This window comes from Stegodyphus dumicola, chromosome X2 (genome assembly GCF_044657685.1).
Source record: "Stegodyphus dumicola isolate Sdum_Otavi_A_Nest chromosome X2, ASM4465768v1".
Classification (NCBI taxonomy): domain Eukaryota; kingdom Metazoa; phylum Arthropoda; class Arachnida; order Araneae; family Eresidae; genus Stegodyphus; species Stegodyphus dumicola.
The window spans coordinates 154,557,491-154,574,345 of record NC_140781.1 but is presented as its reverse complement, the minus strand read 5'-3'; the positions used below and the strand labels follow the sequence as shown (position 1 = coordinate 154,574,345).

Sequence of the window (16,855 nt, the reverse complement as noted above, 5' to 3'; positions counted from 1 at the left end):
TGGACGATTTTACGAGGGGTATGGTGATTGGACTGAGAAGGGCGTGTTGGTCCTTGCATCAAATCGCAGTTGATACCCACATAGATGCGGGCATGGTGCACCGGCTATGGCAACATGGTTGGAACAAGGAAATGTGAGGAGAGGTGCAGGTGCAGCCAGAGTGACGTCAGCACGGGTGGATCGACACATCCGCTGACAAGCTGTGCCGGTCCCTCAAGTCACTTGTACTGCTATTCTGCAGCATGTGCAAGTTACCCTGGATGTTCCTGTATCGACCAGAACCATTTCCCGTCGATTAGTTGAACATGGCCTGCACTCATGGCGTCAGTTAAGAAGATTGCCATTGACCCCATAGACGCCAACGTTTAGAATGGTGGTGGACTAGAGCGATGTGGATGACAGAATGGCAAAGCGGCATGTTCTCAGATGAGTCACGCTTCTTTTTATCAGTGACAGTCGCCGCATACATGTGTGGCATCGTCGTGGTGACAGATCTAATCCGGCAGTAGCTGTGGAACGCCCCACCGCACGACAACGTGACATAATGGTTTGGGGCACTATTGCCTACGATTCCAGGTCACCTCTAGTTCGTATTCAGGGCACTATGATGGCCCAACGAACTTGGATAATGTACTGCAGCCGGTGGCAATCCCCTATCTTCAGGGGCTGCCTAATGTAATTTTTCAGCAGGATAACGCCCGACCACACAGTGCTCGCATCTGCCAACATGCTCTGTAAGGTATACAGATGCTTCTTTGGCCACCGTACTCTCCTGACCTGTCACCAATCGAACATGAGTGGGATGTGATTGGATGCCGGTTGCAGACTCTGCCCATGCTTCGTTCAAAAGACGAACTGTGTCTAATGCTTGAAAGGGAATGGAGAGCCATCCGCACTCTTAGGACTCTCAGGACACCATCCTCACTCTTATTGAATCTATGCCTAGACGTGTTTCTTCGTGCATCGCTGTCCACGGTGCTCCTACATCCTACTGAGCCGACGCCGTTCTCGATCTGTATTCGGACTATCATTTTGAAATAAAGATCACTTATTGCTGCTTGCTGTCTCTTTTTTCCAATTTTCGTCACTTTCTGACCACTCTTTCTTGGTGTTGCATTTTCAGTGTTGAGCAGTGTATTACTTAGAAAATCATGATTGAAAAAGTACCATGGTGGAGAGGTTTGTATGAGCATCTCGTACAATCTATAAACGTGGCTGAGGAAAATACTTGGATAAGCGCTCCCCACACGTGAAGAACTAACAACAATTCTGGCAGAAAATGAAATGGTTTTGAATACGAGACCTTTGACATATGTAAACGATGACATAAATGAACCTGAACCACTTATATTATTCCACTTTCATAATTTTTGGAAAAATTACTTGAAATATCCCTTAAATTTCGTTGAAAGAGAAAAAAGTTCAGAATCCTTGACAGGGGGGAAAATGTACGAGACTAAGACTAATGTACCAGTCTACTTGAATGATTTTGGAAGAAGTGGAAACAACGTATTTCCTGGAGAGCTTCCAAAGATTTAAAGGGTGGAGTGGTCATACTGATCGAAGGATCATCAAAGTCCAAATTTCTGTCGGCTTTAGGAATTTTTCAAGAACTGTTACCTGGAAAAGATGGACATACTTGTGCATGCATTGTCAAAACGTCCGAAAGGATTGTATAAAAAAACCCATTCACATTTTATATTCATTAGAAGTCACTAACACACAATCGTAAAATGTCATATCCTTTTGTTAAATCATTTGATTTATAATCCATTAGTTATTAGTGTATTAGTTTTTTAGTAGTATTATAATTCTTTGAAAAAATTACAATATGTAAAATCAGGTTAATTACCATATCCTTTAGAACTTTAAAATGATTTTATTTATTATTCATGAATAATGCTTTATTCAATGTGTTTTATGCAATGGTTTATATTTACTAGTTTTATTTCATATTATTGTGAAAAGCTTAGATTTCATTGTGTTAGAAAATACAATTGATATGAATTGATAAATATGGTTGATATGGTCAATTGATCTTTATGGAACAATAGTATAGTGGTTACAATTTTGAGTATATATTTTATTCATTTGAATTTACATATTGTTTATTTCGTAATTATATATTAGAAAACTTGTTGACTTTTTTATTTTAGTAGTTATTAATTGAAAAATTTGAACATATAATTATTACTTAGTTGAAATCAATATGTTCATGTTATTGATTTAGCATTTGCGGTGAACTCTTAACAGAGTTCAGATGGGGAGCGCATGGAAATTATTTTGATTATGAATAGATGGCGCTAGCATTCATCATAAACGTGACATGCCTTTTTCCCTTCTCACGTACTTTTCACTGCAATTCCTCTTCTTTTCTGATTTGGCCTACCAGTGGCCGAGTGGTAAAGTCGCTGAACACTGGTAGTTTGGTCCAAGGTTGAAGTCCCATGAATGGGCCGACCATATGGCATTTTCATGGTTTTCCCCATGTGTAATGTGTATATGAGCCAATTTCTCTAAGAAAGTCCTCCACAAAGGCACCTCTCCACTTAGGCAAATAGCCCACAAGGCTTTGCCACATATATCAAACCAAATCTTTTCTGATTTAATTTCAGATACATGTTTGATAGGAGGAATTAAGTTTCTCTTAAATTTGATTCAGATTTTTGAAATCTTGATTCTGTTTGATTAAATTTAAACTGAACCACAAATGTTTATAAATGTAAATATTGTATAAATACAGTACAAGGTCCGTAATCCGGACGTCCATTATCCGGAATGATCTATAATCCAGACCTCAAAGCCACAAACTTAACGCAATGCACGCGTTGAAAGAAATGTTTAATAAAGTGAACAAATAAATATTAAGCTTTTTTTTTGTAAAATTTGATACCCTTTCGATCATAATTACTTTTTATTTCATAAATTACGGTTTCATATTTTTAATTGAATAATTTCTGCATGCCATCTTACCAGATTTAAATTGATCATCTATAATCTGGAAAAAGCCCTAATCTGGAATCACTGAAGTCCCAATGAGTCCTGATTACACACTTTGTACTGTATTAAATATCTTCTTTTTTAAACTTTTGAAGTTTTGATCTTTTTCAACAACTTAAGATTTTTATTATGTTCAATTAGTTGTGTTTTATATTCATTTCAGGTAGAGGAAGAGGCCGAGGTAAGGTTCCTGCACAGCAGATAATCCAGCAAAAAACTAGAGTGCCGTATGAAACTGCTGCTTCCAGTCACCCGGAATTCACTGCCCAAGAAGAGAAAAGAGGTAACAAAATAGTTTATGTTATGAAATATTGCAAAGTTAAATTTCTGCTGACTTTTTGACCATATAAATAAACTTACACATCTGCTTTCACAACTCCTGTATGATGGAACGAAAATAAGCTCAACCAGTGAATGAAAGAAAATGATCATCGTAGAGTGTAATTTTAAAGCCAGAGTTAGGCATAATGCTATAAACATATGAAACGATTGCATGAAAAAAACTGTTACTTTAAAGTTACATCTGACTATAAGGTACATCTGGCTATATGTGTAGTTGTAACCTTTCATTAAAATTAAGCTGATTATGAAAAATAGTCTCATACAAGTCATAGTATGTTGAGTAAAAATTACTCTTTTGAGAGAGGAAGGATGATATTAGTTTCAGAAATAAAATATTTTTTAAATTGGTTTTGTTTTCCCATTTTTATCTTAATAATTTAGTCTTTATAATTGTAAATTTTTGTCTCATAAAGTTAAAGTAAAAATTGTATGATTTTTCTGAGCAATATATGTGTCATGAAAAGTAGTTTTTTAATGAAATGTTTGTAAATTATGTACTCTGGTACCCCAAACTTAACACAGGGTTTGTATGGTCTTCAAGAGTCCTTGAAAGTCCTGAGTTTTTTTAAATCAATTTTTGGAATTTAAAAGCCCTTCAGCCAAATTTGGCAGAAACTCCTTAATTTTAATCATCTGAAATTTCTGTCTGTTTTTACGACTTTTATTTTTAGTGTGATTTTTATTTTTAGTGAATAGCATTTTGGAGGAATATTTTTAGAGATTCACTGACAAATATGGTTATCTTTCGAATGGGTTTATGAGTTTTAATTTGTTCCTGTTTCTAATATAAATGTTGGATACTCAAGTTTCTGGGCAAGAAGGGAGACATAAGCATTTCAAAATTATTTCATTTTCTTTTTCTAACGAAGAGCTCTTAACCAACTTTCCGCTTTTGGGAATGTTATTTCTTTTATGAGACGGTTCTAATTTTGGAGACTTATGAAAATGTTGATTTATTTGATGACTTATTAGAGTGATGTATCCAGAATAAAGATTTTTTTATACTCTTGCTGATATTTTTATGAAGAAATTCAATATTGACAGTTTGATGCTTATGTCTGGGGTGATGACACTGTCTGTGGCGACGATGGTTGGAACAAGGAAATGTGGCAAGTTTGAGGGGTGGCGGTGCAGCCAGCAACAACGCATCTGCTTACAAACGATGGCACTCCCGCAAGCCACTTCTACCTCCATTCTGCAGCATGTTCAAAACACCCTAGATGTTCCCATATTGACCAGAATTATTTGCCATTGATCGGTGGCTAGTGGCCTGCACTGATGGAGTCCGTTAAGAAGACTGCTATTGACTCCACATCATAGATGCCTACATCTGCAATGGCGCCAGGTGTGAGAGATGTGGAGGACGGAATGGCAGAGGGCCGTGTTCTTGGATTAATTATGCTTCTGTTTCTCCGATGGTAGTTGCTGCATATGAGTGTGGAGACAAATCCAATCCAGCAGCAATTGTGGAATGCCCCACTGCACGACAATGCAGCGTTATGGTTTGGGGGTGCAATTGCATATGATTCCAAGTCACCTCTACATCAAATCCAGGGCACTATAACTGCCCAGCGATAGGTGGATGATGTGCTATGGCCGGTGACAATCCACTACCATCATGGATTGATTGCCCAATGCTCTTTATCAGCAGGATAGCGTTTGACCTCTCATTGCCCACATCAACCAGTGTGCTCTGCAAGGTGTACAGATACTTTCCTGGCCACCATTCTCTCCTGATCTCTCACTAATCGAACACATTTGGGATGTGATTAAATGCCCTCTGCAGCTTCAACCATTGCCACGTTCAGAAGCCGAACTGTGGCAAATCGTTGATAGGAACTGGAGAGCCATTCGTCAGGACACCATCTGTAGTCTTATTGACTCTGTACGTAGATGTGTTGCTTCGTGTATTGACATTCAGGATGGTCGTACAACCTACTGAGCCACTTCTAAGTTTTTTTTTAAGCTTGCAGTTTCCTTGTTTATATTTTCATGTCTGCTTATTTCATATTTAAACACGGATCTTTTTTTTTCCGCTTTTCTTTTTTGTACTTGTATGCATTGCCAGTATGCCTACTATTAACTACTTTGCACTGTTTGTAAATAGGATACTGATGTGTTATCTTGAAATTAATTCAAATTACCTATTAGCGTATTTAGACCAGTGTACTACTGAGAAATGGAGTTTTAGACATGGTACCTGTGTCTTTGTATCAGTTTGTTAAGTATTTGTTACTTAATGCTTTACTACTTTTAACATAATATATCATAAAATGTATTTAAAGTGTGCACATTATTCAAGTCATCATGTAAGGTTTTATAAAATGCACTGAGTCACTTGAAATTTGCTTTGAGTATCCTTTTTATTTATTTATATCACATCTGTGATAGAATTTATAGTACTACTGTACCATTGAATCACGTCATGTATTTATTTAATTACTGTAATACTTTGCATATTGTTATTGAATTCCTACATTAAGCATATGTTTAATTATTATCATGTCTGTTATTTTACATATAGTATCACTTCATGTAACACTTTATTTGCTGTAATGTTTTGCATAATGTTACTTATAGGGTTTTATAAGAAATAAGTTTTCCCTTTTGTGATGATTCACATTAAGAAAATTTGATTTTTGACTAATGTAAAGTACATGTAGAGTAAGTAGGGCATTGTTTAAAGCACCTAATGTAATAACCTAACACACTGAATTACTTTTTTTTTTTTTGTTGTTGTTGTTTTTGTTTAACTAAACTGAGAATATAATCCGTTTTCTGAATTCTAAACTGAGAATATAATAGATAGACTTATGTTCATAAATTAGTACTTTGCACTATTCTGGGCCCATAACCTGTTCATATTACTGGTTTAAATAAATTTATTTAAGCTTAATTAATTATTAAGTGGAGTACAAATTACAATAATACTACAAGCTATACACATCACTGAAATACCTTCATAGAATATAAGCACAAGAGTATAAGTGTTGCCAAAAAGTACAAAGAAAGCGCTACATTGGAATTACGTATTTAACATAAACTTCCACAACAATTAGAAAATAAATCATCAAAATAATTTTTATTGCATATTAGAATTTACTTATCACATTAATAAACAAACAGTATAAATGCAAGCAAGTGTTCCATTATGATTTTCAGTAACTGCAAAACAGGAAACCCAAAATCTGTCATTTTTTGGTGGTCTGGTAATTAGTAATGTCCCTTTATGTTGGCACCATTTTCCTCAGCATTCTTCGGGGTTTTTTTTTTTTTTTTTTTTTTTTTTTAAATTTTCTAGGTAGTTATGAGCAAAATATCAATTTCTTGATTTTATAAAGCATTTCTGTACATTTATAATTAAAAAATTTTTAAAGTATCTATCTATATATATATATATCAGAATACAAGATTTAATAAAATATAATTCAAATAACTAAATTGTATTAAATAAAAATGCCATATTTTAAATAAATATTTTCATGCAATTTTAAACTTTGACGTAATTGTCAAGTTTTAATGCGGAAAATTTTATATATAGATACATCTGAAGCTACAGTATACACTAATAAATTTATTTGAAACTGAACAGCAATTGGTTCTTACTTGAATTTGTTTTCATCCTTTATTTTAATTGTTTATTTAATTATGGCTGATCACTCAAATGTGGCCCACCAAAAAAGAAATACTTTCATGAAAAAGTAAGGAAAACTGGTTTACATAATTTAGTTACAGTTTTCTATAAAATTCAGAAACCAAAAATAAATGTAGATTTTAAGACTAAATGCGAAAAATGACAAGTTATTCTAAGGAAAAATACTAAGAACTGCAGATAAAGAAAACACTTAAATTTCATAACTGTATAAAAACTACATGCTAAATTTCTGGTTATATTGCAGACTTATCAGATTCAATTATAAAGGCAACTTATATTATGTAGTGCACTTTATATGTATTTTTAGAACATTTGCAAAACAAAAAAATTAAATTTCTTAATTTGGTGTCTTATACTATTAATAGGACCAAATGTAGGAAATAAATGCCAAAATGTTCTAATTTTCTTAAATACTGTCATTTGTATTCATTCACAGTTAATGTTTTGATGTTCATGTCTGACAGCAGATCATTTTTACTTTGAGATGGTTATGCATTAAAAAACGTTTCCCTATCCAGAATGTGAAATGAGTGGTTAACTAATATTTATTATTTGTTGCTCAAGCAATAGATAATAATAAAAGATTCTGATACGGGTGCTAATTTAAAAACAAATCTTTTGGAATGCAAGAAGTAAAGAAGGCTTACATTGAAACATCAATCTTAACATTTAATGCTACAAATAAATTTTTGAAGTTTTACATAAATAAAGAAAGCATGAATATGAAAATTCTAAATTAGTATCTGAAATAAGTATGTTTTTATATTATATAAATTCTGTTCAGAGCAGCATTGTAATAAATTAATACATCAGTTTTTGTAAAAGAAACAGAAATGCCTCACCATGTATGCTCAGAAATAATCTTAAAACGGATAAGTAAGGGTGCGATGAAGAATGCAAATTTTAACTTCAGAAGTGGGAAGGTGGATAATTCTGAAGAATATTTTTATGCTGCTACAGGATTTTGTATATATGTAAATAATTTTAATGAAATTATATTTTTTGTATAATATGAAATGCTTGGAATGAGACAAAACTCTGTCAGAATAATAATACAGAGGCATGTCTATTTACCATTGAGTAAATGGCTGTCTTGCAAAATTGGCGCAATATCACCCAGCTAGTGATCATTTTGGCAATTAATTATTGTCACCAAACACAGTTATTTATTAAACAAAATTAATTATTGTCACATTTTGGTCCAAACAAAATTAATTATTGACACATTTTGGTCCAATGCCTTTAAAACTGAATTGGTATTGTGATTGAATAAATCTAAATAATGGCATCATGTAACAAACTCCAGTAGTTTCGAGAAAAGGAAATTTTGGAGTTTTGCTGCCAAGAAAATTTAGGTATTTCTCGGCAACTGAGGGGAAACTATATGAGACCGAAGATAGCATCAGTTTCTCAGTTGTTGGTTCAGAGTCGACTACGGAGTATTGAGATATCCATGAGAGCTTCACCTTTTAGATGCACTTTGCATTTCGTTGTGTTTATCGTCGTTAGTAATTTGAAGTGTAATATCTGATTGTGCACAAGTGATAGCTGAACTGTCTGAAAAGAGCTGTAGAATGCTTTTGTGGAAAGTTCCAGAACAGAAAAGTGTTTCTATTAGTAAAAATTAATTTTATCAAGCATAATCGGTTCTGTGTGCATTCAGTCTTTTACAAACCCTTACATTTGCAGAAATTTTTGGTGTCAGAAGTGAGATTAAATGCTAGTGACAAAAGTGATCAAGTACCAATTAAGACGGTGGTAGCCTTTGCTACATTCAAAGGAGAGATGAAAGCGGGCCAGGAAATGATTGAAGCAGATCAAGAATTGAAAAGAAAAATTACTACCATAATAGAGAGCAAGTTCTAGCAAATGGAAGACAGAACAGACACGGTTGAAGACAAGGTTGGAGAAATTCAAAAAAGTGTTTCTGCTGTCCAACAACAAATTGGTGACAGTTTCTGCTGCTATTAGTAAGGAAGTGGGCAGTTTAAAGAAATCCATAATATCAGCTGTCACAGTTCTGATTCCTTTAAATTGATATATATTCTGTCCCAACTCTCTCTAAAGTGGTCCACATATAATGGAAAGACCTTCTGGTGAATGTATAAGGCTCTCTAATGGCAAACAGAAATGGGTGAGATTCCGAACCTAAAGCTGGTTATCTTGCTACTTTGAGTGCAGATGCTGCATCTATCCTTCAAATTCTTCCAGAAAACCAGAGGCTACATTTTGAAGCTCTGTTCAGTGCATTAAATCTGTGCTTTGTTAGAAATGTTTAAAAGACTACAGCAAGCTTCAGTTAAAATCCATCAACAGAAACTAATGCAAGCACTCCAGGAGCTTAGCTAGAGATGTTGAAAGGCTGTCTGATCTTGCCTTTTTGGACTGTTCAACAGAAACAAGGGAAATCCTACCCCTGCAGTACTTCATCGATGGCATCCGTGATCCTGAGGTACAGAAAGCCCTGAAAATGCCATATATCGAGCATTTAAAAAGCGCTTTAGTGTAAGTCATGAAATTCAAGGTAGTCCTGCAAGCAACTTGTAAATACTGTCATCCAATCAGAGCTGCTCATGTGCAGGAGCCAGTCGATCAAGTGACTGCTTGTCTAGACAACTTAACTAGCGAATTTATTGCCTTCAGACAGAATAGGAGAGACAAGAAACCGACCCTGAAGTGCTGGACTTGTGCTGAAGGCCACATACGAAGGAACTGCAGAACACCCCAGCACACGGAAGCTTAGATCGCTCCCAGCAAGAAGGAGGGAAACTAATTAGTGGCCATCCTCTAGGGTGAAATCTGCGAGATAATGAGAAGCCTCATTTTAAAGCTCTTCAGATTTCTGCTGTGAGTGATGGCAGTAATAGATGCTTCATCATAGGACATATAAATATAGTTTTTGCATTGTGACCATCATTGTTGTCATCATCCAAAATGATTTGGCTCAACAATTGGAAGGTAAACTCATTCCCTGTGTTACCCTTCTGATTGTGTTTAGGAATAAAATCGAAACTAATGGGAACTTCATCACGTCACTTCTTGGAAGTACTGCCTATCATCACATGGAATATGTAGCAAATATTATCGACCCTTGCAAATTTGGGTTAGACTTTCATTGGAAATGCATTTTTTCCTTGGACTTAAATAACAATAAACTACATTTGGCCACTCTGGACCTAATCCCGTTTGGAATTAAAGATGGAGTTAAATTCATTCACCAAATAATAGCTCAACATGGTATCGCAGTACCAAAAACAACTTAATTCGTACTTCTTGGATCCATAGCTGAAAACAGAAATTTCTGGAATGGCATCACGGAATAACCCAAGAACTTTAACATCCCGAAAGGAGTACTAGTAGCCTCAACAATTTGCGACCTATCGAAGACCATTATCCTGATGAGAGTTGCCTATGTAAATGATTACTAAAAGTCATTAGGAAAGTTGAAGTGGTCACAGCATGTGTTCCAGTGGCCTGTCGTTAATTATCCAGTAATCCTCCATTCTGTGCCTTTGGAGAGTCTGACATCGGAGCTATTGGAGAATGCATAACTAAGCGAATAAGAAATGCGCGTTGCAGGACGTGTAATTCAAGAATTTCAAGATGTTTTCTACCACACATTTTCTGACGTAGGTCAAACTAGTTTGGCGTAGCATAGAATTGGTATAGGAGAGTATTAATTATTCAAGCAACATCCAAGACATCTACCGATTACTGAACAGGAAGAGGTTAAAAAACTTCTAAAGGACATGCAAGAAAATGATGTTATCGAGCTTTCAGCAAGTCCATGTTCCTCTCCCATCATCCTGGTCAGGAAGAAACACGTTTCAACTAAATTTTGCATCGACTATCACTGGTTGAACAAAGTTATGATGAAAGACAGCTGCCCTCTTCCTAGAATTGATGACATTCCGGGCATACTTTCTGGAAGTAAGTGGTTTTTGATGCTTGATTTAACGAGCAGATATTGGCAGGTAGAAATAAACCCTAATTCCCAAGAAAAGATGGCATTAACTACTGGACGAAAACTTTGGCAGTTCAAGGTGACGCCATGTAGATTATTTAATGCACAGGCAACATTCAAATGCCTCATAGAGACCATGTTGAGTAGCAGTTCAAGGTGATGCCATGTAGATTATTTAATGTGCTGGCAACATTCAAATGCCTCATGAAGACCATGTCGAGAAATCTGTCCTGTGAAACCTGTCCGATACGCCATTGTTGAGAAGTGTTTTGAGGAGCATTTAAAAATTATTAGGAAGGTGCTTAAGCCAATGTAAAATTAAGGCCCATCAAATGCAAATTGTTCAGACAGGAAATGACTTAACTTGGACTTGTCATCTCTGCTGAAGGTGTGTGCATGAATCCAGAAAATATGTCAGCAGGTAATGACTGGAGACACCCCAAAAATGTCTATCAGCTGAGAAGTCATCTTTGGTCAGTCCATCAGCTTTCCTGGGGCTTTTCACCTACTATGGGAGATTTGTGAAGTAATCTTTTCTTCCATTGCAAGACTCCTCCACAAACTGACAGAGAGCAAACAAATGTTTTTGTCGGAACAAAATGTGAGGATGCACTTAACAAGCTGAAGGAAGCTGTAACATCGACGACAATCCTGACATATCCTCAACCTCATAACCATGTATTCTTTACACTGAGATGAGGAATAGACGTGTCAGTGCTGTTTTGTTGCATGAAATAAATGGTAAGAAACATAACATACTGGGACAAGTGTCTATCTAAACTGGAAAAGAATTACTGTGTCACCAGCAGAGAGTTGCTCACCATAGTTAAAGCCATAGAATATTTCCTCCATTACCTCTACGGCAGAAAAATACCTGCTCTGCACTGATCATGCATCGTGAAGCTGGCTGTTAAATTTCATGAAACCAGAAGGCCAAATAGCCCTATGGATACCAACTGCAGGAATATGACATGATTATTCATCATTGGAAAGGATCATCCCATAAAAACGCTGGCTAAGAAAGCTACTGATATTGTTTCACGGTCAAAACAAAATACAAGTTATTTAATCCACTTGCACCTGAATGTTATGAATTCAAAATTATCTGACTCAAACCCATGCAGTAACGAAGAAGTCAGGAAAGACCACTTGGTAGGTGGTGGCATTAAACCCATAATTGACTTAGTGGAATCTTGAAATAGGAAACCTACCTGGTAGGTTTATTTGATTACGGCAAGGCACTTGAGGGCTATCTACCTAAACGGAAGGAAGCTGGCTTATATACATGTTATGCATGGGGAAACCACCCTACCTGGCAGGACATTTCAATCTGTAGTCCAAAGACAAAAGACTACTGAACTCTCTGAGAGTCGCTCCATGTTCAAAACGACATCTTGTACCAGAAGTTTGAATCGGATGGTGGAAGGGCATTCCGACAGCAGCTGATACTTCCAAGATCCTGCTTCATGGATGTCCTTAAAGAATTATATATCAGCCTGACAGGAAGCCACTTCCTGTCACAAATAATGCAGACTTTTGCATAAAGTTCAAGAGCTCTTCTAGTGGAGTAATGCAAGGGCTGGCATACAAAAAGTATTGCCAATCTTGCAATGCCTGCATGAGTTGGAAAGGACCGATGACACGCAGCCAAGGAACGATACAATTTTACAGTGTAGGAGTCTCTTTTGAATGCATTGCCTTTGTCATCCTGAACCCTCTACCACGAACTGCTGATGGCAAGAAATGCATCCTTGTTGTGATCAGTTACTTCACTGTGTGGCCTGAATCCGTATCCTAATCCTGATGAAAAGGCTGTCACGGTGGCAGAGAAAATGATACAGCATTGGATTTCTAGGTTGAGTATCTCTTTAATTACATTCTGATTAAGGTAGGAATTTTATTTTAGAATTATACAAGTACAGATTTAATTTATTTTACATTTGGAATATATAAGCTCATTCCAAAAAATTATTATAAGTTTAATTTATTAGTCATCTCTTTCATTAACTGTTAGTCTTTTCTTCTTGATTGGTATGATGTCACTTTCATCATTTGAGTCCTCTTGATAAGATCTGCTTCAGTGGTTGACGAATTGGGAAAGATCTCAAATCGACAAGACTTTGTCGTTGTTGCTTATGCTCATTTGTCTGAAGTAGTCAGCCCAAGCACACGAAATTTCTCGTGGCAAGGAGTGCTAGAATGTGCCCGCCGTTGGCAACAGCCTTAAGCACCTGCGATTTAGCCTAGTCCCGTCCCCAATTTTGATGGGGCGCACCCCGGGGACAGGTCTGAGGGTTTCCCACCCCTCTCCCCTTCCATCAAACCACACGAGAGGACTTTCAGCTCGCCGCATATTTAGAGTGTACAAACATCTATGCATTCTCCTGGATTCGAACCCGGGCCCTTCAGCATGGCAGTCAGCGACGCTAACCACTATACCGGTTGGGCAGACTTTGCAGTGAAATCCATAATTAACAATTGCCTAGGTTTTTTTTTTTTTTTCCCCTAAATCTTTGTAAACCTCCTCGTACTGATTTAAGCACTTACTAAGCTCCCATTAGAATCGAGAGCTCGTTCAACATTCGTGTCATATTCTAAAAAATGATTACTTAATTTTCTTCCCAATTCAAGTCATACGCTGATAACTCTTGCTGTAAACACAACTGGTTCAGATTGTTCATCAGAATCATTGTCTTCATCATGTTTATTTGTTTTATGAATCATGTTAACTAACTCATCCTCATTTAGTTCTTCATCAGCCGTTATTTCTTCAATATCTGCCCGAGCTAAATCCTCAAAACCTTCTCCTTCTATAGTTTGGGCCAATTTTGTGATCTGAAAATATTCATGCTCTAATGGTAATCTATCATTCTCATGTTTAGCAGTGTCCAGCCATATTGCTTTCCAGCATGCGTTGAGCATTGATTGTTTACGGCTGTAATAAGGAAGTTGTATTCTTTGGTAAGAAGATAACTTCTTTCGTGTTGTAAATCTTGAGGATGACCAGGTGCGTTATTAATTGATAGAAGAGCTTTAAAATGGAGTGCCTTTTTACTTAAATAATTTTTGAGATCTGCGACAAATATGCCATGAAACCATTCATTGAAAGCTATGGCAGTGACACATGCTTTCTTATTAGCCATCCAATAAACGTTACAGTATAAAATTTAAAAGAATATGTTTATTCCTTTAAATGAGCGTGGTGTTTCTGATTTGTTAATACTTAGTGGTTTCATTATATAATCGCCTGAAAACGTTGCAACAGAAAAGAATTTTTATACGACTTTTCGCTACCTTATGACCACTAGCTGTTTTGCAAGCTGTAGCTAAATAGGTTCTTTCTGGCAATTTTTTCCAGAACAACCCGGATTCGTCAGCATTCAAGACCTGATCAGAAGTGTAGGAGATGGCAGCAATAATTTCAACAAATTTTGCTGGATATTGTTGTGCTGCATCCGAGTCAGCAGATGCACTTTCTCGTTTCATTCTTAGATTATGTAAAGAATGGCTTTGTTCAACCATGACTTGCAGGAAAAGATACATTTTTTCCATCTAACGAAATCAACGATGACTGATTCTTAAAGTGCTTTATAAATCTTTAAAGCCTTGTTTGTAATAGCATTAGTATCAATTGGAATCCGTTTTTGATTTTGGTTATCACTAATCCCTTTTTCATATTTTCTATTGTATCATCTCTCACATATGAAATTGTCCTCTTATTTCTGCAAGTTCCATCTGCTAATACTTTTTCTAATAGCCTTCTCTTTTTTACTTCCATGTACGACGTAAAAAGGAAGTATTGTAATCGCAAAAGGTTTCAGGCAGCATATTTCAACGAAAATTACCATTTTGACCGCTATCGAATGCAATTTAACGATGTTTTTGCATGATATCTGTACGTAAGGACGGAATAAAAGACTCGTTTCCTCCACAAAAATTATAAAACTGCTTTAAAATGAATTCTGAAGAGAATTTTTCGTAGCGTATGTACGTACGTATCTCGCATAACTCAAAAACGAGTAGCCTCAGAATGTTGAAATTTTGTATATAGGACTGCTATAACATGTAGATGTGCACCTCGTATTTTGGTTGCAATTGGCCACACCAAACGTATATAAATATATTTATATATATATCCACTCTGTTACCCGGCTCAGTGATCTCAGTTTCTTTACTCTTATATGTTTGTAAATTGTACATTTTTTGCTTTAAAAATGATAGAATTATGTTGTTTTTATCTTCCGGTTAAGGTTTTCATGCCTTTAGTAAATCTGTATGCAATATTTTTAGAATTATCAACAATTTAAAATTTGTTTTTGTGCGGCTAAGCCATTTTTTTATGGCGGCCATTTACATTTGAAACAGCAGACTAGTGGATTTGTTGCCAATCTAGAGAAACTTAGCTTCGTAACAACAAAGATAACGCCTTCATTTATTATTGCCAATTAAATCATGCTTAATCCTTTCTGGAATTTTTTCGAGGAAATAAGTGTTTGAGATTTACTTTCTAATTTTTAATATAGATATTTTGAGTTTTTATGTATTTTTGCCTTCTCGCGAAGTGAGAACTGAATTAATTGAATGAGAAATATTCAATTGTCTGTGAAAAACTGTTTCTTTTTTGTTTTATTTGCTTAATTTCCTTTATACATCGTTATAGCTTTATTATTTATTATAGTATTTGAATAGAACATGTGGCAACAATTAGATAATTCTATTCTTTAAATGATATAAATTTTGTGCATTATGAGTTATGAACGAAATATAATACTGTTAAGTGAATCTAGCGCCAGAGTGTCGCTATGGTAAACAAATACTAGAGTGAATTTTAAAGAATTCATTTATTCTATTGTGGTTTATGCGCTGTCAGCGAAGTAGATTTAATTCAGTCCAATAAGTTTAAATGAAATGCAAGAAAAAATGCCTATAATTTAATATTCCACGCAATATTAAGTCTTGTGGTGTATACATCAGATTTTTTCTTTAATTGTCCTTATTCTGGTTTCATTCATGTAGTAAAATTTAGCAACATCTGTTACTCGTTCTCCATTACGTAGATGATCTAATATTTTAATTTGTGTTTCTAAAGAAATAACTTTTCTTTTATTTGATTTTTTTTTTCAAATCTTTTGGTATTATAAAAGATTAAAAAAATTACGTAAATTATAAAAATGCCACGAAAAATATAAATGTTGAAATCTTACCAGTAAACATTCAATTATGTAGATAAAAATGATGTAAGCTTGTAAGGATCTTAAGTTTTACTAACGTTTATTTTATTTTAAATCTTTACTATCACTTCTTATTTTCTACTTCCGGCCAGAATTATAAGCGTTAAGGTTTTTATGCAAAGTTTGTCTGGCGAACGCCAAGTATTTAAGTTGTGGCCTTTTGCCAAGCGAGAGAGAGGAAGCTGTGAGTCGACGCAGGCCGCTTACCTTAGAAGTTACGCAGTTGCTTGTTGCCTTCCAGGCCAGAGGTTTTAATCCTCTTGATAAATTTAAACGTATTGTAGTGTTCACAGTCTCTGTACTACATACGCTTCCTGTTAATATAAGGCCAATCTTCCACGTTTATTATTCTAAAGTTAAATTAGAGTTTAGTTTTATTTTTATACTTTTACGTTAGACCCCAAGTAGCGGGTCAGTGTATTCCGAAGTACGGAAGTTATTGTATATAGAGAAAAATAAAGGGTTTTGTATACCCTTCGTCTGTATCTTGTCTACTTACCACAATTAGTGAACATAGTTTTAGTAAGCTCTCTGTTCCGAGTCAGGTCCTTGTATGTTCCCGAAGAAGATTAGAAGGAACAATTGAACCTGATAAGCTTTGCTGCTAAAATACTGATATTGCGCTAGTTCACATGAAATAAAAATAGCTTCACTATTGTGAAA

General features: G+C 35.5%; 1 protein-coding gene across 1 annotated transcript in view; it reads left to right on the top strand.

The window, feature by feature from the left end:
• Positions 1-16,855, top strand: part of LOC118200129 (protein argonaute-4-like) — a 45,054-nt gene that overhangs the window by 15,407 nt on the left and 12,792 nt on the right. The window contains exon 6 of the mRNA XM_035372056.2: positions 3,164-3,283. Within this exon, the coding sequence (XP_035227947.1) occupies positions 3,164-3,283 (120 nt within the window). The remainder of the gene's footprint in view (positions 1-3,163; positions 3,284-16,855) is intronic.